This window comes from Pogoniulus pusillus, chromosome 3 (assembly GCF_015220805.1).
Source record: "Pogoniulus pusillus isolate bPogPus1 chromosome 3, bPogPus1.pri, whole genome shotgun sequence".
NCBI lineage: Eukaryota > Metazoa > Chordata > Aves > Piciformes > Lybiidae > Pogoniulus > Pogoniulus pusillus.
In genome coordinates this window covers 19,564,546-19,586,322 of record NC_087266.1, presented here as the reverse complement: position 1 = coordinate 19,586,322, position 21,777 = coordinate 19,564,546, and the positions used below count along the sequence as shown (strand labels likewise).

At 41.0% G+C, this 21,777-nt stretch overlaps 2 protein-coding genes across 3 annotated transcripts in view; both read left to right on the top strand.

The window, feature by feature from the left end:
- Positions 1–6,059, top strand: part of XPO4 (exportin 4) — an 87,037-nt gene extending 80,978 nt beyond the window's left edge. The window contains exon 23 of the mRNA XM_064171702.1: positions 467–6,059. Coding sequence (XP_064027772.1) covers positions 467–664 — 198 coding nt within the window. The 3' untranslated portion in view covers positions 665–6,059. The remainder of the gene's footprint in view (positions 1–466) is intronic.
- Positions 6,060–12,012: 5,953 nt separating this feature from the next.
- Positions 12,013–21,547, top strand: EEF1AKMT1 (EEF1A lysine methyltransferase 1). 2 transcript variants are annotated; one of them, XM_064171691.1, is made up of 5 exons: positions 12,013–12,074; positions 16,937–17,087; positions 17,967–18,049; positions 19,020–19,300; positions 20,601–21,547. In XM_064171691.1, exons 2-5 carry the CDS (start codon positions 16,941–16,943, stop codon positions 20,726–20,728), a joined length of 639 nt encoding a protein of 212 aa, XP_064027761.1. In that variant the 5' UTR covers positions 12,013–12,074; positions 16,937–16,940; the 3' UTR covers positions 20,729–21,547. The 2 variants fall into 2 exon arrangements, with proteins under 2 accessions (XP_064027761.1, XP_064027760.1); XM_064171690.1 differs by lacking the exon at positions 12,013–12,074 and adding an exon at positions 12,247–12,615.
- Positions 21,548–21,777: the final 230 nt, after the last annotated feature.

Sequence of the window (21,777 nt, the reverse complement as noted above, 5' to 3'; positions counted from 1 at the left end):
GTAAGCATAAGAGTAAGTAGGAAATTCTTAGAAAGGAGCGTAAGGTCTCTGTTCCAGGGAAGGGAATCTAGGAAAGGGAGGAAATGGTATGGCATGCCAAGAGCAGCACAGGCATGAAGAAAAGGAAGTGCAGCCACTGTGGTATGTGGCCTTTGTATGGCATGCTTTAAAGATTTCTTCTTACTTTGCACTGCAGGCACTGTTCCTAGCTCTGAAAGCTTCTTTAGCCTTACTAAAATACCTAGTCTGAAAGAAGGGCTTTATCTGAGAAGTAGGTGGAAGGCCATGAGTCCACAGTGGCTTCTGACACCCTAGACAGTGAAATTGGAAACCAGTGAAACAGGTGGAGAGGTACTGATAGTTTTCTATCGCAGTTTCAGTTCTGGCTTTTGTCCTGATGAGAGAAGCTGTATGCATTTTATCTTCAGAGTTGATTAAGTTAATAAGAGTCTTGTGTATTTTTCAGGCTGAATATTCAGAGCTAGTTGAAACATTGCTATCAACTCAACAAGATCCAGTAATTTACCAGCGGTTAGCAGATGCCTTCAACAAGCTTACTGCAAGCAGCACTCCCCCTACACTGGACCGTAAGCAGAAGATGGCCTTCTTAAAGAGTTTAGAAGAATTTATGGCAAATGTTGGTGGACTCCTCTGTGTAAAATAAACAACAAAACTTTATGCCTAATTTAGACCCTTTCTGCAAAATGCACTGAGAAATGCTGAATGCTGACTAAATCTTGTACATGTTTCTGGGTTCTTTGCAGCCATCTCAGTTCTATAGAGCCTGGAAGTTTGAACATAACACAATGGAACAAGAGAGGTCAACTTTGAATCAGCTTCTGCTATTATATGTTAGCTGCAATCTGTCATACTTGGCCTGTGGGAGAGAGTGGACAGAATGTCTGGATTTAAATCTTTTCCATATATGTCCAAACAGATAGGGGCACAATGAAAAATAAATGCGGTGCCTTTCCCCCTGCACTGGTTTAAAATATGGGTGGCCAGACAAAAGTACAGTTTTCTACCCAAAATCATGTTAATGTGATGCAGATACATATAAAGCTCTAAACAGTTTAGCTGATTTTAAGCTTTATTTTTCCCCTCTCTGAGTTTGTGTTCCAGTGGAGAAAAAAAAACCAAATGGTATTTTAACTTACATTTAGTTCTGGTTTTCTACGTTGACCTGATATTGCATATTTAATGCAGTGCAAGTTTTTACATTATGTTCTGCTGCCTAAAGTTCAGAGAAAATAAAAAGGTGTATATTTTTGTTCCCCTAAAATGAACTTTAGGAATTGTAGCCATTTCATTGCCTTAATTTAAAAGAAAGAAAGAAAGAAAGAAAAGAAAAAAAAAAGCTGTCATGTACTTTAGATAAGAAGTTTAAGGCAAGATTTGACTCCTCAGAGTTGGTTTATGATGTTGGTATTAAGCTGCTGTGTACCTATTGCAGCCCTTCATGTTGATGTGTTATTTTGGAATGAGTGTCTAGTGCAAGGTTCATGTGTAGTTTTACTTTCAGTATCTGTTTTTGATTCATACCCAGATTGCACGCAACTGCAATGTATTTCTACACTGAACTGTTTGCTTAAGCAATAACAATTCAAAAGGTGTAAATTACTGGCAAATGTTTTAGTTGGGGCATTAGCTAAACCAGTTATGCTAGAACAGGGGCATCAAACCCTTTTACTCAAGGGCCATATTTGTTTGACTTGGGAGAAAGCTAACTGGGATGTGTAGTGCTTGGGGGGATTTTTGGTTTTGCAGAAGTGGAGCAAGATTTGGCAGAGGCCTCCAAGCTGCTCTACTCTTGCTTTTTTGGGTTTTTTTGTATCAGCACATTATCTGTTACGAGAGCATAATACGAGTGCCCTGGGTATAGTGGACCAGCAAGAGAGAAGCAGCACACAAATATGAAAGCAAGACCTGCTTTGTCTCCAGTTACAAGCCAGATAAAACCGAAGCAAACTAAAGTGCTGCATGTCTAGAAAAACTGATTTTTGTGGAAATACATGGAGGCAGAAGTGAGCCCTTCTGTTTAAGACCTCTGCTAGATTATGTTGTGGAGTATTTAAAATTTATATAAAATGTACAGTGCATACCTTGACATGGCTATACATAGCATCGTGTTTGCAACTCTGTGCCATTCTTCAGCTGTTCATCTCAAAATTAGTCACAATAGCCAGGATTTTTTTAAAGACATACATCTGTAATACTGTGCTGTAAGTGATCTAAGCCTTTTTTCATTTGTTTTGTTTTAATTTAAATCCATACCTGTCTCAAGCATGGATCCAAATGGCAAAAAAAATGCCATCTTTTCCTTTCTGTTTTTGTCTTTTAATTTATGTGAAAACTGGGCTAGGGCAGATTTATATGATAGGTTGGACTGGATGATCTTGGAGGTCACTTCCAACCTGCTTGATTCTCTGGCTCTATACATTGAGTGACCATAAAATTTATTACATAATGTACCTTCCCAACTAGCATTTGATTTCTAAGATAATTTGTGTAGTATGCTAGAACAGAAGTGTTGCTCTCCACTTCTTCTTGAAACTCTAATGCTTTGCCACAAAGACTTCTTGACTGTGCACTTGCACAAGAGATAATGATCTCGGCAGATCCTTCTGTTTTTAAACTGTTCTGATGGCTGATTTTTAAAATTTGCTTGGGTTTTGCTATTTTTGAAACTGCTTCCAGAGTTTCTCTGAGTTCATTTGGATAGGGCATCAGTTCTGAAACTTTTTCTTCCAATGAAGGGCATTAAGGCCTGGGAACATAAGCAGTTGTAGGAGCTGCTAGTATGCAGTTGTGCTCAACATCAAACATTTAGACCAAAGTCTTCAAAGACATCATAACATATACCTTCAAATTTTGTGGATCTGACTGCATAACTGATATACACAGTTAAAACTTCTTTTATAACTAGCTCTGTCACTATCTTTTTTTTCATTTCAAAGCTGGCTTACTATTTAAAAAGTTTTCTTTTTACAATTTTGAAAACTTTCATATTGTTATTGATGAATTGGAGCACAAACCAAGTTAGTATTCAAGACAAAGTAATATGCATAGCTATTACTTTTCTTGTCAAGCCCATTTTGTTGTAACAAGCAGAGGCATACAGCATCATTTGACTATCAACACTTGCTAAACTATGAATACATCCTTCCAAAGACTTGTTTTGAAGGTTGCTTAAAAACTTCCCTTTGCCCTTCATTGAATATTGTATGTTAAAGAGAAACTGTCCTAGTAAGGCCACTTCTGTCACTTCTTGCGTGATGTTATTCTAGACAACAGTCTTCTGTTCCTGTTTCTTCACTTTAATTCCATTGTTGCATATTCAACAGGAATCTTTTCATACCATTTTATTTTTCTTTTAGAGCAAATGCTAAGATGTCTTTGCTTGGTGTCATCCATGAAATTGTTGCAGAAAGTTCTGGGAATAAGTTTATTAATTCATACTGTTGCTGACCAGGTAGCTACTTCTACTTAAACTATTTGGCTTCTATATTCCTTGGGAAAAAAAAAAAAAAGAAAGAAACTTCAGTGATCTTCTACACAATCTAGACACAAAAGCTCATTTGGGCTCATTGGAATGACTTTTAGACTATTTTTAAGTGAGGGTTGGGAGTTGACTCCACATAAGCAGTCTGAAATTTTATAGCATCACTGTGTTGATTTTTGCAATGTGAGAAATTACTCTAAAATGCACCTGGGTTTTTTTGAAGGGAGAAAAAAAGACAACTTGGACTGGATTATAAAGCTGCATGATTTAATTGTAACATTCGTCTAGACTTTTTTCTTGCTAAAAGAGATTATTGTTCAAGTGTGTTTATTCTGAGACTAGAACTCGAGTAGCCTCTTTCCTGTTTTGGCAGCTTCATCCCCATTGTTTTAGCCAGTTCCAGTGCTGGCATTACAGTTTTCTGTTGTTCAGCCTATAGTATTTGATGCTGGCAAACATGACCTTCTGGTTGGGTCATGAAATTCAAGACCTTGAAAGCACAGATACACATGGACAGGGAGAAGTAGACTTCTACTGCATGAAACTTCCCCTTTGGTGTGCATTTATGCCTTAATTATCTTCACTGAATTACCACCAGAATCTGTTACTTATTGCCCAGAGGTTTGTGTTTCACTGTTCAGTGATAAAGGGCTCACTGTTTTCCTCAGGAACAAGAAACTCATTTTCTCAGCATGTCCAAATCCTACTAGTTGAAAGAGAGGGTGTTGAATCGGAGTCACCTCTTTGAGTGTGCATAGCGCTTGCTAAAGCCCTCCCCCTGAGTTTACCTGGGTAAATCCCTTTATATCTAAGCCATGTAGCTGTAGAAAATAAGCTTGCTCAGAGCAGCCAGTTGTCCATTTACAATCTAATTCTTTAAAAGGTAATGAAAAATTTAATTTGTGATCTGTAAAACTGTTAAAAAATGTCACAGCATTTCTCTTGTAAAACACTTCAAGTAATTTCAGTATTGGTTAAATAATTACATAAGAAGGGGTGTTTTTTATGGAAGTAGCTTTATGAATATAAGCGCAGGAGTAGGAGCCAGGCTCCTCTAATTTTTTATCCATTTTTCCACTGGATCCTCAGTGGCCATTGGCAAGTTGCTAGAACTGTCGTCGTTAAAACAGTGGTAACACCTACCTACCTACCTCACAGGGGTGTTGTGAGGATTAGCTTATGCCTATAAAATGCATTGAGGATCTGAGATGCTATGTAAATATTAAATATTTTAATTTTAGTTTTGTGAGGTGTAAGATTTACTGCAGCGAAAACAGGAGATTTTCGTTATTATGAAGCCCAGTAGAGGCAGCAGTGGTACAGCGTTTCCCAAGACTGATCTACTGCAATACAGTAATGCTTGCTGTAAATTGGACTTGTTTCAATTACAGCCATTTGAAACGGTGGCTTCTTCTTAAATAAGATTCCCCACCAGTGTGCCTCTGTTCTGGTCTACATAGGGAGAGGACAGATGTTAGATATTCAGGCTTTAGTGCCTCTACTTGTGACAAGCGCCACTTTTGGTGGTTGGGATTTTTTTGTTTGGTTTGGGTTTGGGGTTTTATATGCTTTGCTGTAAGGAACAAACACCACTCATTTCTCCCATATTTGTTCTGGTCACTCAGTATGATCAAAGCCTAATGATAACAATTAAAATTTAAAGAGCCAGCTTTGACCCTTCCACCACCTTGCCCCATAAATTTGTTTTTAATATGAGTAGATTGTGCCCTCTCTGCAGTAAATGAGATTAATGCTTTCTGGCACAAATCACAAAGCAAATCATGAAGTGTGATTTGCTCTAGAGCCTCAAGCTCTTGGCTGTCCTGCAAAACTGTTTTTTTTCAGTATGAGATTTCTTGGGGTTGTAGCAACTGAGAAATAAGATATCCCAAACTTTCCTTTCTCCTCAGTGGATTAGATTTTGCTCTTCCATTTTTTCCCATTCCCTATCCTGCTTTTCCTGTCCTTTCAAGCTACTCTTACAGAAGATTTGGAAGACCCTTCTAACCTCAAGGGAAAGATACAACCCATGTGATTATTTTTTTCAATCTGTCAAGCCTGATACTTGAAACTGATAAAATCCGTTCTAGTAGCATTCCCCAGCACATTTCAGTCTCCCACAAAACCATTCTAGAGTTTATAACTAGGAAAAAAATATTATCCTCTTTCATTTGTTCCCTTTGTGCAGAATTAACGCACCTCCACGCAGTGAACATGCAGTTTAAGGCAATAAATGCTAGTACTGCTGTTGGTCAAGTGTGTAAATATTTGAAATGTAAAATTGAGTACTATGCTGAGTTCATATATTGAAAATGCAGGGATCGAAGTGCTAGTTGATTTCAAGTATTGTTTTACCTGTACAGTTGAATATATGAAGTTACATAGAAATATTTCACAATTTGATGCAATAAGATTTGGGAAGTGGCTGTGTAATCAAGCCTTATCACAACTGAATTTTCAATTTTGCAATGAACAATTTGTGTATTTTTAAGATCCATAAACAGGAGGAGGATAAAATTGTTTTCCACTAAAGACATTTGTTATTTTGTTTTGGCCACGTGTGATTTGTGTGTGTTCTTGCTTAATGTTTTTCCAAACATCTCACCTGTGTTGAATCTGTGAAATGGCATTTGCTATACCTCCTTGTGGTAGAAACAGACGTGGGAAGTTCATTCAACTTCAGGCTACATATTGTGCTCTTTCACAGTAATTCATTTATAGTTGTTGGAGCAACTTCAATTTACATTGGCACTTAAGGCATAATTCTGAGAAATGTATTAGGTGTGCAACAGGATTATCTCTCACTAGACTGCAATCACCAGAAGTGGCTGTGAGTATAGAATGAAATTCATCTTTTCCCTTGCTCTCAAAAAAAAAAAGTTTAATGATGACTTTTCAGGTCTCTGCTATTGGTGGTGTTTGTCTACCCAGGACAAATACTGATTCCTGGGTCTCAACATTTCTTTTGCGTAGATTGAATCATCAGTTACTGATGTTATCTGGCATGGAAATGTTCTTCAGGGTCATAATCTGTCCTCGTGTAGGTAGCATCTTGCAGTATGTTACTTCATGTACATCGAGAGAGTTCAGTTACAGGCAGCAGTTCCTAATGTGTTATAATACAATTACATTTGGGTAAACTACAGCTGTTCTCCTCTTAGTTTCATACATTAAGTTGTTAAGCAAAAGAACACCCCTAACTCCTCAACCCCTCCCCCCCCCAAAAAAAAGTCTTCACAAATCCTGAAAGTAAAACTCTGACAACTGTGATGGTGACAGCTTGCTGTTTATCCTGGCTGTATGTATCACTAGAATCTTACTAGTTTCAAAAGTAAAATTATTGCAGCTATATATTTACATTGGCCTGGTTTAGTTCTGTAAACATTCTGATGAACAGCAGAAACATTTACAGTAATTTCAAGGGGATCCCTGAAAGCAGTCAGTAAAGTTAACAGCAGCATATCCAAGAGCCTTTTGTGTAGAACTTGGAACTCTTCTGCTTTACCTTAAATATGAGGTGTGGAGTAAACCTGAATGATTTGGGTACAAAGCCTTTATTCACACCTGTGTAAGTGTACACAAACCCCATCAATGTTGCTGTTATGAAATTTAATTTTGCTTCAGTCATGAGTGGTAGAGCTGGTGGCAGATTTTTCTCTCGATGAGTTGCCATTGTGTTATATGCAGAAAGGTGGGAAAGCTAACCTTGCAAGTTGAATTGGTCTGGCAGGTCAACTGAGGAGGAGGTCATCCATGAACTGAAAGAGGGGAGGAGAGGAACATAAAAGGTTTGCAACCTTATGCGGAGAGGACAAAAAGGAACAAACGAAACCCAAGCTAAACCATAAGAAGAAACCCACAATGCAAGTGTCATAACCCATTTCTTAAGGACTAGCAAAAGCCTGCCATTTCATCAACACATTTTTTTGGGAAAAGGGAAATTGTTCTTTTGGAATTGGGTAAAATTCAATACTGTTGGTGTGACAGTTGCTAATTAAAATCTTCTTAATTTTGGTTAAATGTTCCAGACAAATGTACATCTCTGGAGAGAATGCTGAAGTTATCCACTGTGTCTGATACAGAATTAATTACTAGTTTTCCTCCTGTCTTTATTTGAATCTCATGGAAGAGCTGTTTTCACCTTCGCGTCTATCAAATGTTACAGGATCTGCTTTTTCTGACGCCTTGTTACCATTGCAAGTTGAGAGTGTAAGGCAGCACTTTGGGTGTGATGTACTTCCCTTTTTCCTCCCCTCTGGCCTACTGTTCATGGTTGCAAAGGTGTGAACATTTGATTTGCTTTAACTTATTGCTTTGGATAATGCAGTTTGAGGTTTGTGGCATATTCAAACCGCTTCCAGTCTCTGTTTGGTGTTTACTGAATGAAAGTTTTCACTAGATTCCAACCCAAGTATTGATTCATAACATGATGTAATAAGTTGTGAGGACATCTGTTTTAATTTTAGAACTGCACCAATACTTATAATGGTCTCTTGTTCCTTCAAATGTTTGTTGTAACTCACTGGGGGGAAAAAAAAGAAATCACAAAGCCAAAACCTTACCACCACACTGTGGAGCCTTTAGGAAGATGTCTGATGTCCTCACACAAGATCAACACTACTTTGGGGAAGGCTTACATTCTTCTGCCACTTTAAGGAAAGACTGTTTTTCTGAAGTACTTTTTGCCTGCTCTTAGGCTGTTATGCACTTTCATGATTTCTTAACAAACTACTGTTAAAAATGTACTGTATCATGGATTTTTTGATAAGCGCACATGTATTTAAACAATTCACTCAGCCTCAGGAAAGCTGGAAAAATCAGATACCTGTTTTGTATCTTGGTTAAAATGTTTGTTACCTACATCCCTTAAGATGGCCAGATAATGTCTAGAACCTATGAGTGTAACTGTTTAGGGTACCCATACAGTCTGTAAAAGGAGGACAGTGTAATTTTAGTCTACAGACTGAGAAAATGGTGTCCTCTTTATTTTTTGTAGAGGTATAGATAGGCTGAATTGGAGTTTCAAAAGCAAAAACAGTAGTAAATCCCATTTACTGTTCAGAAAAAAAAATGTTTTCTTTCTTAAGACTAGCTTATTTCTATTTTCTTCCTTCTCCTTAAAAAGTGTGTGTGAAAAGTGCAGAAGTGTGTAGGAAAAAAATGTAAAATCTGCTGCTGTACATAATGTTTGCTACTTGACTGCATTTTCTGTTCCACTTTAATTTTACTGGTTTTGCTAAATATATTTTATATATTTTCCTTCCTGCTTCTTGTGATGGCAGAGTGATTACCTCTTTTTTGGGGGGGAAAGGCAAAAACACACATGAGAAAGATCTGGTCAGAAAATCCCATCAAGTTTGTATGCTAGCATGTATCTAGGGCATTTTCTGAATGGCATAAATCAGGGGCAGTATGGCACAGGGAGGTCAATAGGGATATTAAAATGCACAAATGTGTAAATGATGGTAATTCAGTTTTGGGGCTTTTTTAACTGCTTCTAAAATCCATTTAAAATGTCAATAGGTGGTATTAAATGGTCACTTCAGTAGTGTTTTACAGTCTGGAGGCTGCAGGTCTATTTGTGGTCCCTGAATTACTTCCAGAGGATCCACAAAGCCTGGCAAAACTGAAGTTGCTGTGATCGTGTGTCACTAACGTTTGTGAGCAGGTTTGCATTTCCAGTAGAGAAATAGTTGGGAGTCTATAAACTGTTTGAGGATGAAAACTTACTTTTGTGCTTGAATTCAGAGAAACACTGCAGGCTTTTAAGAGGATGATTGATAGTCTGACCTACCACATGGCTCTGGAAGCTGCGGTGCACCTGGCCTACAGAGCTACACCACAGGGCTCTGATGCATGTTTCAATCTGCATCTGTAGAACAGCTTGGTACTGAAAAAAATGTGCAGTAAGCCCCTTACAAAGATGTGATGTTACCATATTTCTACTTCTATTTTTATCTTCATAAGTGAGATTATGTTGATGTTAACTAGAAGCAATCCCTGTATGGTTGCAAAACACTGCATGCTTGGCTGCCTCTCGAATTAAGGTGCAATTGGTTTGCCAGTCCTAAGATGTCAAGATTTTGGGTGGCAAAAGCAATTACAGTTTTATTTTATACTTAATGACAACAGCAGAGTCTCTGGTATTGGAATTTAATAATCTATTTTCATATTGATTAAAGCTGATTACTCTTTTTAATATGGCTACAACTTGTGCTACAGCAAGAGGACTGAAAAGTATAGGCTTTTAATTAGTAAAGAAAAAACTGTTTCATGATTTGTTCCTGATCTGGTCTGACACAGAGAACTAGCAAATGTAAAGCAGTGGGTTCGTCTTACCTCTGTCACTGTTGTTTGACGTGGGTCTGTCAGGGAAAGGATAGGGGCCCCCCAGTTTAGGAGGGACATTGAGATGCTTGAGTGTGTCCAGAGAAGGGCGACGAGGCTGGTGAGAGGCCTTGAGCACAGCCCTACGAGGAGAGGCTGAGGGAGCTGGGATTGTTTAGCCTGGAGAAGAGGAGGCTCAGGGGTGACCTTACTGCTGTCTACAACTACCTGAGGGGTGGTTGTGGCCAGGAGGAGGTTGCTCTCTTCTCTCAGGTGGCCAGCACCAGAACGAGAGGACACAGCCTCAGGCTGCGCCAGGGGAGATTTAGGCTGGAGGTGAGGAGAAAGTTCTTCACTGAGAGAGTCACTGGATACTGGAATGATCTGCCCAGGGTGGTGGTGGAGTTGCCATACCTGGGGCTGTTCAAGGCAGGATTGGATGTGCCACTTGGTGCCGTGGTCTAGCCTTGAGCTCTGTGGTAAAGGACTGGACTCGATGATCTATGAGGTCTCTTCCAACCTTAGTGATACTGTGAAACAGCTTCAGACAAATACCCTTCTGTGAAAGGGATTAGTAAACAGTAAAACCTAATTATTAATAAGAAAATTCTTGCAGGGTACACTTCACAGGTCTTCCCATAGTTGCTTTGCAAGACGTAACCTGTTTTCCTTCCTACAGGGTCACTTGAGCTCCTCCTGAGCTTCCTTGTAACATGGGTTCAAGCAAGTTGCTGAGCTGTTTGCTGCCAAGTAGTATCTGATGTCATAACCTAAATAATGTTGCCTTGCCCACCCCTCCAAGCCCCTGCACAGCTGTGTGCACTCACATGATCTCTTAACTGTCCTTCTGTGGAGTCACTCATCGTGGCAGAAACTTGCTCTGGGAAATCTGGACTGCCCAGTCTCCTTTCTCCTTTCCTTACCAGCCCTATGCTGAACATTTTTTATGTAGAATGCTTTATAAACATGCATTTCTTCACTATACTTCTTACTGCACTCAGTAATATTCTGCAGATGTCATTTTGCAGCAATGCAGGGAAAAACGTTGTGGGTTGGTTTGCCCTGAATTGCATCAGCAGTGGTAACGTGAATGGGTGTGAGCGCACTCCACGCAGGAACATCATCTATACTGGGAAGACCTTTTTTGGCAAGATCTTTGACAGACAAAGGGAGTAATGTACTGAATGCCAGATGCAGATTATTTGGAACGCTTAAAAAACAAAGAGAAACTCCCATCCTTCTCCACTGTAATGGAAAACCTTGAGTAGTGGGAGACCTTACTGCTCTCTACAGCTACCTGAAAGGAGGTTGTAGCCAGGTGGGGGTTGGTCTCTCCCAGGCACCCAGCAAGAGAACAAGGGGACACAGTCTCAAACAGTGCCAGGGCAGATTTAGGCTGGAAGTTAGGGAGAAGTTCTTTGCAGAAAGAGTGATTGGCCATTCGGATGGACTGGGTGGTGGAGTCACTGTCCCTGCATGTGTTTAAGGTAAGGCTGGATAAGGCACTTAGTGCCATGGCTTAGTTAAGCAGAAGGGTTAGGTGATAGGCTGGACTGGATGATCTCAGAGATCTTTTCCAACCTGGTTAATTCTGTGATTGTGTTTCTAAGTGGAAGAGAAATCTAAAAAGCATGGTATTTAGAAGGGAAAAATCAACCCCATCCTGCTCTAGCAAGAAATGTTGGTTCTCTACTACCTCTGTAAGTTGTGCTGCGCAACTATTTTACCAACATTTAGTAATTCCATCTTTCACAGAAAAAGTTCTGCTCTGCCAGGCCCCCAGTACTTTCTGTCCACCCACAAGGGCTGCAGCGGCGCTGAGACGGCTCAGGGCGGCGCCTCTCTGCACAGCTGCCGTATTGAAATGGGAAACCCTTGCGCAGATCGTTCCGCGGCCACCGAACCCGCTCAGCGGCGGAAGGCGCAGCGACACTAAAGCTTTCCCCTCCCGCGGCCGCGGCTGACAGGAGAGCAGCGCGAGCGGCCACCGCCGCCCGCCAGGGCCGCGAGGGGCGGACACGCGCACCCTACCGCCCGCCCCCGGCACCCTCGCGCCGCCCCGAGGGGGCCGAGGCGAGCGCCAGGCACCGCCTCGCTTGCGGCCGCGACGCCAGGGGCGCCCGTCCCAGCCAATCGCGGAGCAGCCACTGGCGCCGCGCTCCGCCCCTCGGCCCTCCGCCAGTGCCCAGCAGGGGGCGCGCGCGGGCGCGCTGGCTGCGCGCGGCGTGGGGCGGTCTGGAGTCTGGTGAGTGGAGCGAGGCGGCGCAAGGCGGGCTCGGGCCGGCGGGGCCGGGGAGCTTCGTGACCGACCGCCAGCCCGTGTTCCCTCCCGTGCTCCCCCTTCGTGGGCAGTGGGGCTGCGGCCAAGTTCTGCAGTTGACCGACGTCTCCGGCAGCATGTGGGTGCCCCTTTCCCAGCGAGGTGGCCTTTAGTGGCCCGGGCGTGGGAGAGTCGCGGCCCTTGCGGTGGAGGCGCGCCTCTCCCAGCTCGGCAGGGCCTGTTGAGGCGGGAGAGGGACTCATAATAGCTTTGAGGCAGCGCGGAGCCTCCTGCCGACGGAGTCGGCACCCCGCTGCTAGGGGGTAGGTGGCGCCTGAGGAGGTGGCCGGTGGCCGCTGGGCCTGCCTCGCCGGGAGCGTAACGCGTCGCAGCAAGAGGAGGCATGGAGGTTACGGGCCGGTAGCTGAACTAGTACAGCTTTCCTCTTGAACCACTTGCCATAGGCCTTAACACAAAACTATTCAGACTTAATCCTGAATTGGAGATGTGCTTAGATCCGTGGCAGGTGAGCAGCTCCTTGTCCATAGATCTTGCCTTGTTCAGGTTTGTGTGCGAGTTTGTCTGTTCTGCTTTTCTGATGTCCCTTGACTCGGCCATCCTGTTTAGAGGCCATTCTGGTTTATGGTACCTGGGTCCCAGAAGATTGAGGTTTTGAGATTTCTCTGGTTGTGGAGGAAAATCCCCGCAGGAGACAGTCTGCCTGTGCTTGAGGATGACCTGTTGGATATTTGAGAAGTTTTGATGCTTGTTATAAGACTTTATAAAAGACAGATGTAGGTACGGCCTAGCATTTCTTACCCATAGGGACTCAACCTGATCATCATTAATCTCTGCTTCTACTGACTTAGGTGGCTTGGGAAAATTACAGACTACTGTAACTCCATTTCATGTTGTCTGTAGATCCAGGTTCCTCTGGAATAAAGTCTTTTCTGAAGTTGCATGTGTGCTTTTTGTATTGTTGGTAAAATATCTGAGGGGCTGACACCATCTTCTTCCTCTTCCCTCACAGTGATAGGTAAGTGTCTTCCCAGCAGTGTCCTTGCAGTAGTCTTTTCTCTCCCCTTAAGCTGACAGGACATTGTGTTACAATGAGATTTGGAGTACCGTAAAACAATGAGCTTTGGAAACTGGTGGAGCAGCAACATGTCCTTCTGCTTGTGGACTCATCAAATGGTATTTCCAAGAGGCATGGGCATTTGAGGAGGCCTGGCTTACAGATGTGAGTTGGGTTGACAGTGCCTCTTTGGCAGAGAAGTGTTAGTGAGTCACCTTTAGTGCAATTAGTAAATGCTCTGAAGAAGCAGTTGTGTACTTTACAACATGAGTATTATTAGAGGTGGCTTTTTAAATATGGTTCCCATCTCCTGCCTGCCTTCCCCTGTGTAAGAGGAACTTCCTCTCAGGTAGTGCTCTGATCTCTGGTGCAAGGTGTGGGTTTTTTGTCTTTATGGGGTGAGCAGTGGTGCAAGGGCACAATGGATACTTGCCTCAGCTGACCTGGTGATTGCAGGTTTCCAGATTTCTCTGTAGAGTGGCACACAGTTACGTTTGGGTGTAGAAGCCACACTTTGAAAGAGGACTTCTTTCCCAATGATCATAACTTCATAATTGCCAGTGGACCAAAAACTGGGGGAATTTTTGAGTGAGTTAATTTTTCCATAGTGCTCCTAACTTATTTTTTTTCTTTCCACATTAGAATTCAGTTACAGTTTTCATGCATGACAGCTGGAGACTAATGTTAAATAGGTACAGTACTTTCGTGTAGACAAGGCCTTGGAGTCTTCTGTGCTACTGTTTTCACTTGGTATTATAATTTTTTTTCTTCTTCATTGAAGAGTTTTCATTCTGTATTGACAAAACTTACCTGAACAGCTTATCATCTAATAAGATGGAAATTTTGCTGTGCAGAGGGCAAGTTACTAAAGAGCCTGCAAGCGCTTTCATCCTACCTGCTGCTCTGTGTGAACTGTAGGCTACGTGGTGTGGCTGTAGTTGCCTCATTTCTGTTTTATGATTATATCTGGCCCTTTAGAGGCCATTAGCATTGAAATTTGCCGCTTCAGTCTATGGAGACAACCCTTCCTGTTCATGGTCCATGGTATCAGCAGGAGCATTTTTTCCTTCTTTCCTCTAGATGAACTTTGACTTTGCCATGTCATATTTTTCCAAACTGTATGCAGTGTTCCTGATCTGTTCTTGGAGATCTGATTTCTTTATTGTTCTGCTTTCCAATTAGAGGCAAATGCAACACTGAAGCTAAGAATTAATAATAAACATCTGCCATGATGATTGCTTTAAAACTTGCATTCCTAATAAAACTCCTAATAAATATGTAGTGTATCATTAGCACTGTCTGTGTTCTGAATGCTCTAAATCCCAGGGCATTCCTGAAATGGAGGACCCAGGACCTGAGACAAGTGCAGACGAGCCAGCTGGAGCTTCAGGGCTCAAGGGCTTTCAAAGTTTATCACAGAGTTAAAAGACTCCCTGAGTGCCAGAGGCACAGTAAATTTCTCTGCTTCCTTCCATCCTCTCCCCAGACTTTACAGGCTTTTTTCTGGACTTGAGAGTAGTGATCTCTCTGGTATGAATATAGAGGGACTTTTCAAACAATAGAACTTCCACTGTTGAAGCCAAAGAAGTTTACAAACCTTGTTCACATAAAGTCACTTACTTTAATAAGTTTTCTGATGTAGTTCTTGAGCATGAAAATGTCTTCATGCTAATGGCCTAAGGCAAGTATATGTAGACAATTTGGGTATGTCTGGAAAAGTACATAATATTTCTACCATATGTCCTGAGTTACCTTTGTGTGCAGTCTCACAGTTAATTACTGCTCGATTCCTAAGACTCGAGTTTACAGATTGAAAGGAAGAGTATTAAAAATTAAAATAAAAATATTTATAAAGAAAAAGAAGATCTATATCTGTCTGCCTTTTTATTAGTGCTTCACCAGGAGTATCTGTGAGGGTTTCCTTTCATGGGCATAGTTTTTAGTCCTTGCAAATATCTCCCTGAGCTGAACATAAAAAAATTAGCTTTTAACTCGAGCATCAAGTTTGCATCTATTTTGGTTTGTTAATGTCAAACAGCAAACCAGATTACTATGTGGATGATGCATGTAATAAAGAAGCAAGTTGTGAGATGAGTGATTTTAAACTTCTAACATCTGTCCTAACAAAAAAACTTCCTGCACGGGGTCCGAAATGGATTGTAGTGTTGTGTATTGTTAGAGCATTGTTGCTAGAAACTATATTACCTGTGTGAACCTGCAGTCGTTTCTGTAGTAAATACTGTAACACATAATTTAATAAATAATTTTAGTACATATATGTTTTATTCAATAAAAAACTAGAGACAACATTAGCAGTTTTGGTTTTCCTAAGTAGCTTGGCTCCAGAATTCTCCTGTGTGAGGCTGATGGCAAGGTAGTAAGTCTTTAGGCTCCGAATAATTCTCTCTGTGACCAGCTTGGCCTGAGAAGCCAGAGTCAGTAATTGCTGCTCTGGGAAAGTCAGGTGCTTTACTCGTAACACCTGTAGGTGCGGCCCGTGATAGTTGAATGGCAGAGTAACAGTAGCTAATGAATACGGATGCGTTATCTCACAGTGGCAGCTTAATGGTACCACTTATTCAGAAAGTAAGGAGAGGCGTTGTTTTAGGAAATGTCTTGAAAGCCTTGCTGGGGTGAGCAGCGTGGAGGGGAGGGTGGAAGGGAAGAGGGCTTAAACTCTGGAGTAATGGAAGGAATGAGAGTTTAAAATGAGCGTCTATACTTCAAACTGTACTGAAGTTTTGGCCTTGCTCCCCGTTCACATGGCACACAGTTCTCTCGGTGACTTATGCACAAGCACACATGAATACCTAGTTCATCACTAGTGACTTAGTTCAGATTCAGAGAAACTGGATTTCTTAAGAGGAAATTCGTTTCCAGCATTCTGCAGTAGTTCTCACATGCCAGGTTCCTTTCTTCGTGCTCTTTGTCCCACGAGGTGGCACTGTCTCTTCTGGAAAGGACACACGCTCCGGCTCTCCCTGGGCAGGTGTGGCTGAGCTGCCCGGGATGAGCAGGGCTCAGTGACACTGCAGGACCGCAGCGCAAGAGTTGCCTGCAAATGGCTGTGCTCTCCCTCTAGCGTGCGCCGTGTCCTTCTGGGACGAGTTACGTCTCTTGTTTTGCACACACTGCACACGCATTTTCGGTCGAGTGGTGTTACCTTAGTAAAACACCCGGAGTTTCTTGCTTGCTTTTCATCTCAGAAGGTTTCTGGCATTCAGAAGAATCTTTTTGATGTGGAAGTTAAAGCTAGGTGATATTGATCTAGAATAGCTAGCACATTGCATTTCGAGTCAGAATTGTGTGACTTTGAACATGGGAAGGTATGACCAGTAGCTGTCATTACTTCTAGGAGGGAAGGGAGTAATTTCTATGGGATTTGCCAAATCTACTGAAGGTGGGTTTGTTTCTGTGAGCTCATACAAAAAAAGGTGTACGGACTGAGGAACTCAAGAACTGTAATTACAACTTTCCTGTAAGAACACAAGCCAAATCTGTGTTGTGTAGAAAGGGAACAGTGTTGCTGCACTTCTGAGTTCTCTCTGGAGACATCATATTTACAATCTGCTTCTCAGCTGGTTTAAGAGCTCCTAAGTTGAAGGAATATATTTTCTCTTGTTAGGAGGTTTGCCTACAAGTTAGCTGCTAGACTAAGTCTGTGTTGTTGATGAAGTTTGGTTTATCTCAGGAGACTATGTTGTTATTGAAATCATTTACTTACTGAAGAGGGTTCACCGAATTAATCTTTTTTCCTCTGGTTGTTCTCTAGAAAAATGGATGATGATGATGACATTCCCCAGCTTTCATCTCACACGCTGGCTGCCCTCCAGGAGTTCTATCTGGAACAGCAGCAGAGAGAGGGCATGAAGAACTCCCAGGGATTTAATCAATACTCCATTGGCTCAATAGAAGAAGACTGGGTGAGAAACTATAAACTTCCGTGAATGGAGCAGTTAGAGGAGTAGCCTTTTAGCAAGTTAATGAAATTCATTTTTAAAAAGGAACATTCAGGATGTTTCTAGAGCATCAAAATCAAACTTCATGGACAGTAACAGTACAGTGATATTCGCTTTAATATTAAATGGAGGTATAGTTGACTGTTTTACTTGGGGGTGGTAATACAAACTGAAATTGTATGGAGAGACCATGAAGCTGACAACAGAAGCACCTATTCCTCCTGGAAAATTTTAACTCCAGCCTGGCATGTGAAGGTAGTAAAGATTCTTCCCTGACTATGAGACAATCAGTAATCTTTCATTTCAGATCATATTTCTTTCTGTGTTCTGTTTCTTTGGTTTTGTGGGTGGCTGCTTTGCTCCCTTTTTTCTTCTGACAGACTTGGGTTCTCTTTTGCCTGATTTTTTTTTAATCTCTTCTGATTTAGTATTTTTATCATTTACTTCTGTCTATACTGTCACTTTTCAAGTTCCTTTTTCATGTTTCACTAAAGTAACTCAATTTAAGAGTATGCCATTTTAGAATCATATAATCATAGAATCAGTCAGGGTTGGAAGGGACCACAAGCATCATCTAGTTCCACCCTCCCTGCCATTTTGCATCATTTGGTTTGCCTGATGCTACAATAAATGCTTTGGAAGCACACAGTGTAGGCTCCCTGCTCTGTGTTGCTGGATTAGAGAAGACTGTCAGGACAATAGTCACCTTTTCAGCTTTACAGTTGGTAAACTGACAGGTTGCTGTGGATTTTGTTTTTTCATAAATACGACTCCTCACATCTAACTGTACATAGCACAGTCAGAAGATATTGTTTGTATGTTGTTTGTAATTATCTTTTTCAGCAACTGAGCCAGTTTTGGTACAGTGATGAAACTGCATCACGCCTGGCTAATGAAGCAGTTGTGGCAGCTGGAAAAGGTGGCAGGTAGGTTTTAATAATCATGTTGTATATTTTACATGTCTTTTCTACCAGTATTTTGTTTCTGCTGTGTAGACAGAGCATGCAAGTTAGCTCATTGTACTTCATCTTTGTTCAGCTGAGATATTACAGGTACGTTTTGCTGTTATTTATTAATGGTTGATGCTAGTCTTACCATGTAGCATTACCCTGAATGTTGTAGTGTGCTGGTTTGAGGCTTCAGGCTTTGCCTTGTAACAGTTTGCTATGCATTTTTTCTCTTTTTTGAGAAATACTTTTTTTTTTTTTTTGAAGAAATATACTCCAGAGCATATTAGTGACTTATAATTCTTCTCTCTCTTTTCATACATTTCTGTAGAACGGATGGAGAATCTTGGTTTTCCTTCTCTTTCTGTAAGGACATGTTTGTAATCTTAAATTTTTGACTAAATTTCCTTGCTAGACTGAAACAAGATTTTCTCTGTAAGTTAAGCTTAAAGTCTCTGTGTAGCATAGGGGTTGAATAGATAGCAACTTTAATACTTAGAACTGTTACTTATGTAAGTACTTGTCAGAATCACACAGTCACAGAACCTTGGAGGTTAGGAGGAACCTCCAGAGGTCACTGAGTTCAACCCCCTTGCCAAGCAGGATCACCTAAGGTAGTTCATACAGGAACTCATCCAGGTGAGTTTTGAAAGTCTCCAGAGAATGAGACTCCACAGCTTCTCTGGCCAGCCTATTCCAGTGCTCCATCACCTTCACTGTAAAGAAGTTTCTCCTCATGTTGAGGTGAAACCTTCTGTGTTCCAATTTGTAGCCATTGCTCCTTGTCTTACTGCTGCAGACCACTGAAAAGAATGAAGAGTAGCTTGCAATTTTTAACTAAGGTGTAAAATATTTTCCCAAAGGAGCCCTGAGGACTGCTGTAGGGTTTTTTGTTTGTTGTCGTTGTTTTGTTTGCCTTTAATATTTGAAGTTACTGTTTCTTTTTCAGGATAGCATGTGTTAGTGCTCCAAGTGTGTACCAGAAACTGAAAGAACAGGATGGTAAAGATTTTTCCGTCTGTATACTGGAGTATGACAGAAGATTTTCTGTATATGGAGAAGAATTTGTCTTCTATGATTACAACCACCCTTTGAACTTACCTGAAAATCTCCTGCCACACAGTTTTGACATAGTCATAGCAGATCCACCATATTTGTCTGAGGAATGTCTTCAGAAAACTGCAGAGACCATCAAATATTTAACAAAGGGAAAGATTCTGCTTTGCACAGGTATAATTAATAAAAATACTAGGTCACCATTATGCATCTTTTTCTGTCTCTCAAAGGACAGGCTTACTCAAATGAGAAAAATACTAACTCAACAATACCAATTTGTTATTTATTTAAGAAGGAATGTGTAACCTAAGCATTTTATACTTTTGATTCCAGCTCTATTTTAAACTGAAGACGTGTGGGGTTTTATAGTTGAAGTCATTACTGTCTTCATGTGGCATTACAAGTTTTGCTAAATTTTTTAGTATTAAGATCACAGAATGGGAGGGGTTGAAAGGGACCTCTAGGGGTCATCTAGTCCAACCCCACTGCTAAAGCAGGTTCACCTAGAACAAGCTGCACAGGAACATGTCCAGGTGGATTTTGAGAATCGCTAGAGAGGAGTAGTCCACAACCTTTCTGGGCAGCCTGTTCCAGTGCTCTGTCACCCTCAAAGTTTTTCCTTGTGTTTTAGTGGAACTTCCTGTGTTCTAATTTGTGCCTGTTACACCTTGTCCTGTTGCTGAACACAACTGAAAAACTGGCCCCATCCACCTGCCAGCTACCCTTTAGATGCTTCCAAGCATTGATGAGCATTGATTATAGAAGGTCATGCTGCAAAATTCCAGAAATATTTTTTTTCTTTCTCTATAATTGCAGTGATTGAAATCTAAGTATGGCAAACATAGATGCAACTGGCTGTTAATGTCTCATTTGTATAATTCAAGGGAAGTCAACCAAGCAGGTAAAATAAAGAAAAAATAATACATGGCCATAGAAAGCCTATTTCTTTGTTTAATTGCACATGGATGCAGCCACAAGGGTGGTTCTTAATTTTTTTTTCCTGAAATGGATAGGTGGTCCTTCAGTTTACAGAGTTTGAGAAATACTGCTCAACGAAGTGATTTCTCAGTGTTTAACTGTAAATGCCACACTGTGGTTTGTTTAAGTGGCAGAGTGTATGTAATCTGTTTGTGTTTCCCATGGCTCCCTGCCATGTAATTTCTTCAGCATGTAGCAAGAAGATGGAGTTCACGTTTCTGTTTTCTATAAAAGGGGCACTGATCTTACCCTCTACCTATTTTTATGAAACTTCTCAGACATTAGTTTCATTGAGGTGTCTTCCATTCTTTGAAATTTCCATTCTTTCAAATTTCCCAGTAGGTTCAGTTGTGAAGGAGAGCTGAGAGGGTAGCTGCCTTAAGCCTTGTGTCCTTCCTTAAAAATAGCAGCCTATTAATGTGTGCATTTGGGAAGAGGTATTAAACATTCTATTACTGTTTTTCTCATCAAATGCTGGTATTTTTTTTTGCTGCAGGTGCAATCATGGAGGAACAGGCAGTGAAGCATCTTGGTGTAAAGATGTGCAAGTTTATTCCAAAGCACTCAAGAAATTTAGCCAATGAATTTCGATGTTATGTGAACTATGCTTCTGGACTGGACTGATTCTTGTAAGGTCTACAACTTTTTTTAAGTCAAGCTCTTTTCTGGTTTTTATCAGTGATACTACGATTCTCAGTGCTGAAATACTCAGCTCCCAGTGCTATTTTCTTACCTAGCTTTTAATCAAGCCAGTGCACCACCTTCTCTTTTAAAGTAGCAAGAATTTGCAGTTACTGTATTTTGTTTCTTACTTATTAGGTAAATGGGGGCCAAACGATGCAGGTGCTTAATAAAGGGAACTTTCCTGCAAAGAGTTTCATTCTGACTGGTGGCTTTTGCCATTCAAAGACTTTTTGTTGACCTCTCTGAAGTTTTTTTAGCTGGTTAACAACACATAGGTGCTTGCCTTACAGGCATCCAAATCATCATCATACCAGAACTGATGAGTTGGTAGCTAGGGGATGGTTGAAAGAGCATGAAAGTGGTCTCCTTTCATTCTTGAGAAATGCTTCCTTAGTAAAAGGATTGAGAAATGTTTGTTCTGAATGTGTCATGGATTTTCAGATTCATTATCCAGGAGGCTGATATTTTTTATAAAGAATAGAGAATATAAGTCTCCTTCTGGAAGACCTCTGCAGTTGCTTTTAATAATAATCAGAACTACCTACCAGTTGCCAAGTAAGATAAGACCTAGTCTCCACTGTTGCTGCCAGACCGGCTTTTTAAAAACTTACAGTTATTATTTCATCTTTTCTCTAAAGCCTTGTCACAAACCTAGACTTTGTCTTTGTTAAAGATAAGATCTATCTTGTCATCACCTACCACCACAGAAACCTGTGTGTATGTATGTATGCTGTACTAATATAAGTTGTTGAACATCTCTTTGCAGAAGTATAGTGCATTTATTTTGTGATACTCATGTGTCAGCACAACAGAAATTCCTGACCTTTTAAAAACCCCACACATACAGGCTGTTCTATTTACTCATTTAGCTAATCTCCGGAGGTGATATAAACCTAATGTCTTCTTGCAAAAAGCACATTCAGGATTTCGCCATTAGAGAGAGCTTTACTTTCATTAACAATCCTGTACATCAGGCCAAATCACCTGGA

Coding starts and splice junctions, on each gene's coding strand:
- EEF1AKMT1 (XM_064171691.1), top strand. CDS start 16,941: ATGGATGATGATGATGACATTCCCCAGCTTTCATCTCACACGCTGGCT. Junction 17,088..17,966: donor GCTCAATAGAAGAAGACTGG/GTGAGAAACTAT, acceptor TATCTTTTTCAG/CAACTGAGCCAGTTTTGGTA. Junction 18,050..19,019: donor GCAGCTGGAAAAGGTGGCAG/GTAGGTTTTAAT, acceptor TTTCTTTTTCAG/GATAGCATGTGTTAGTGCTC.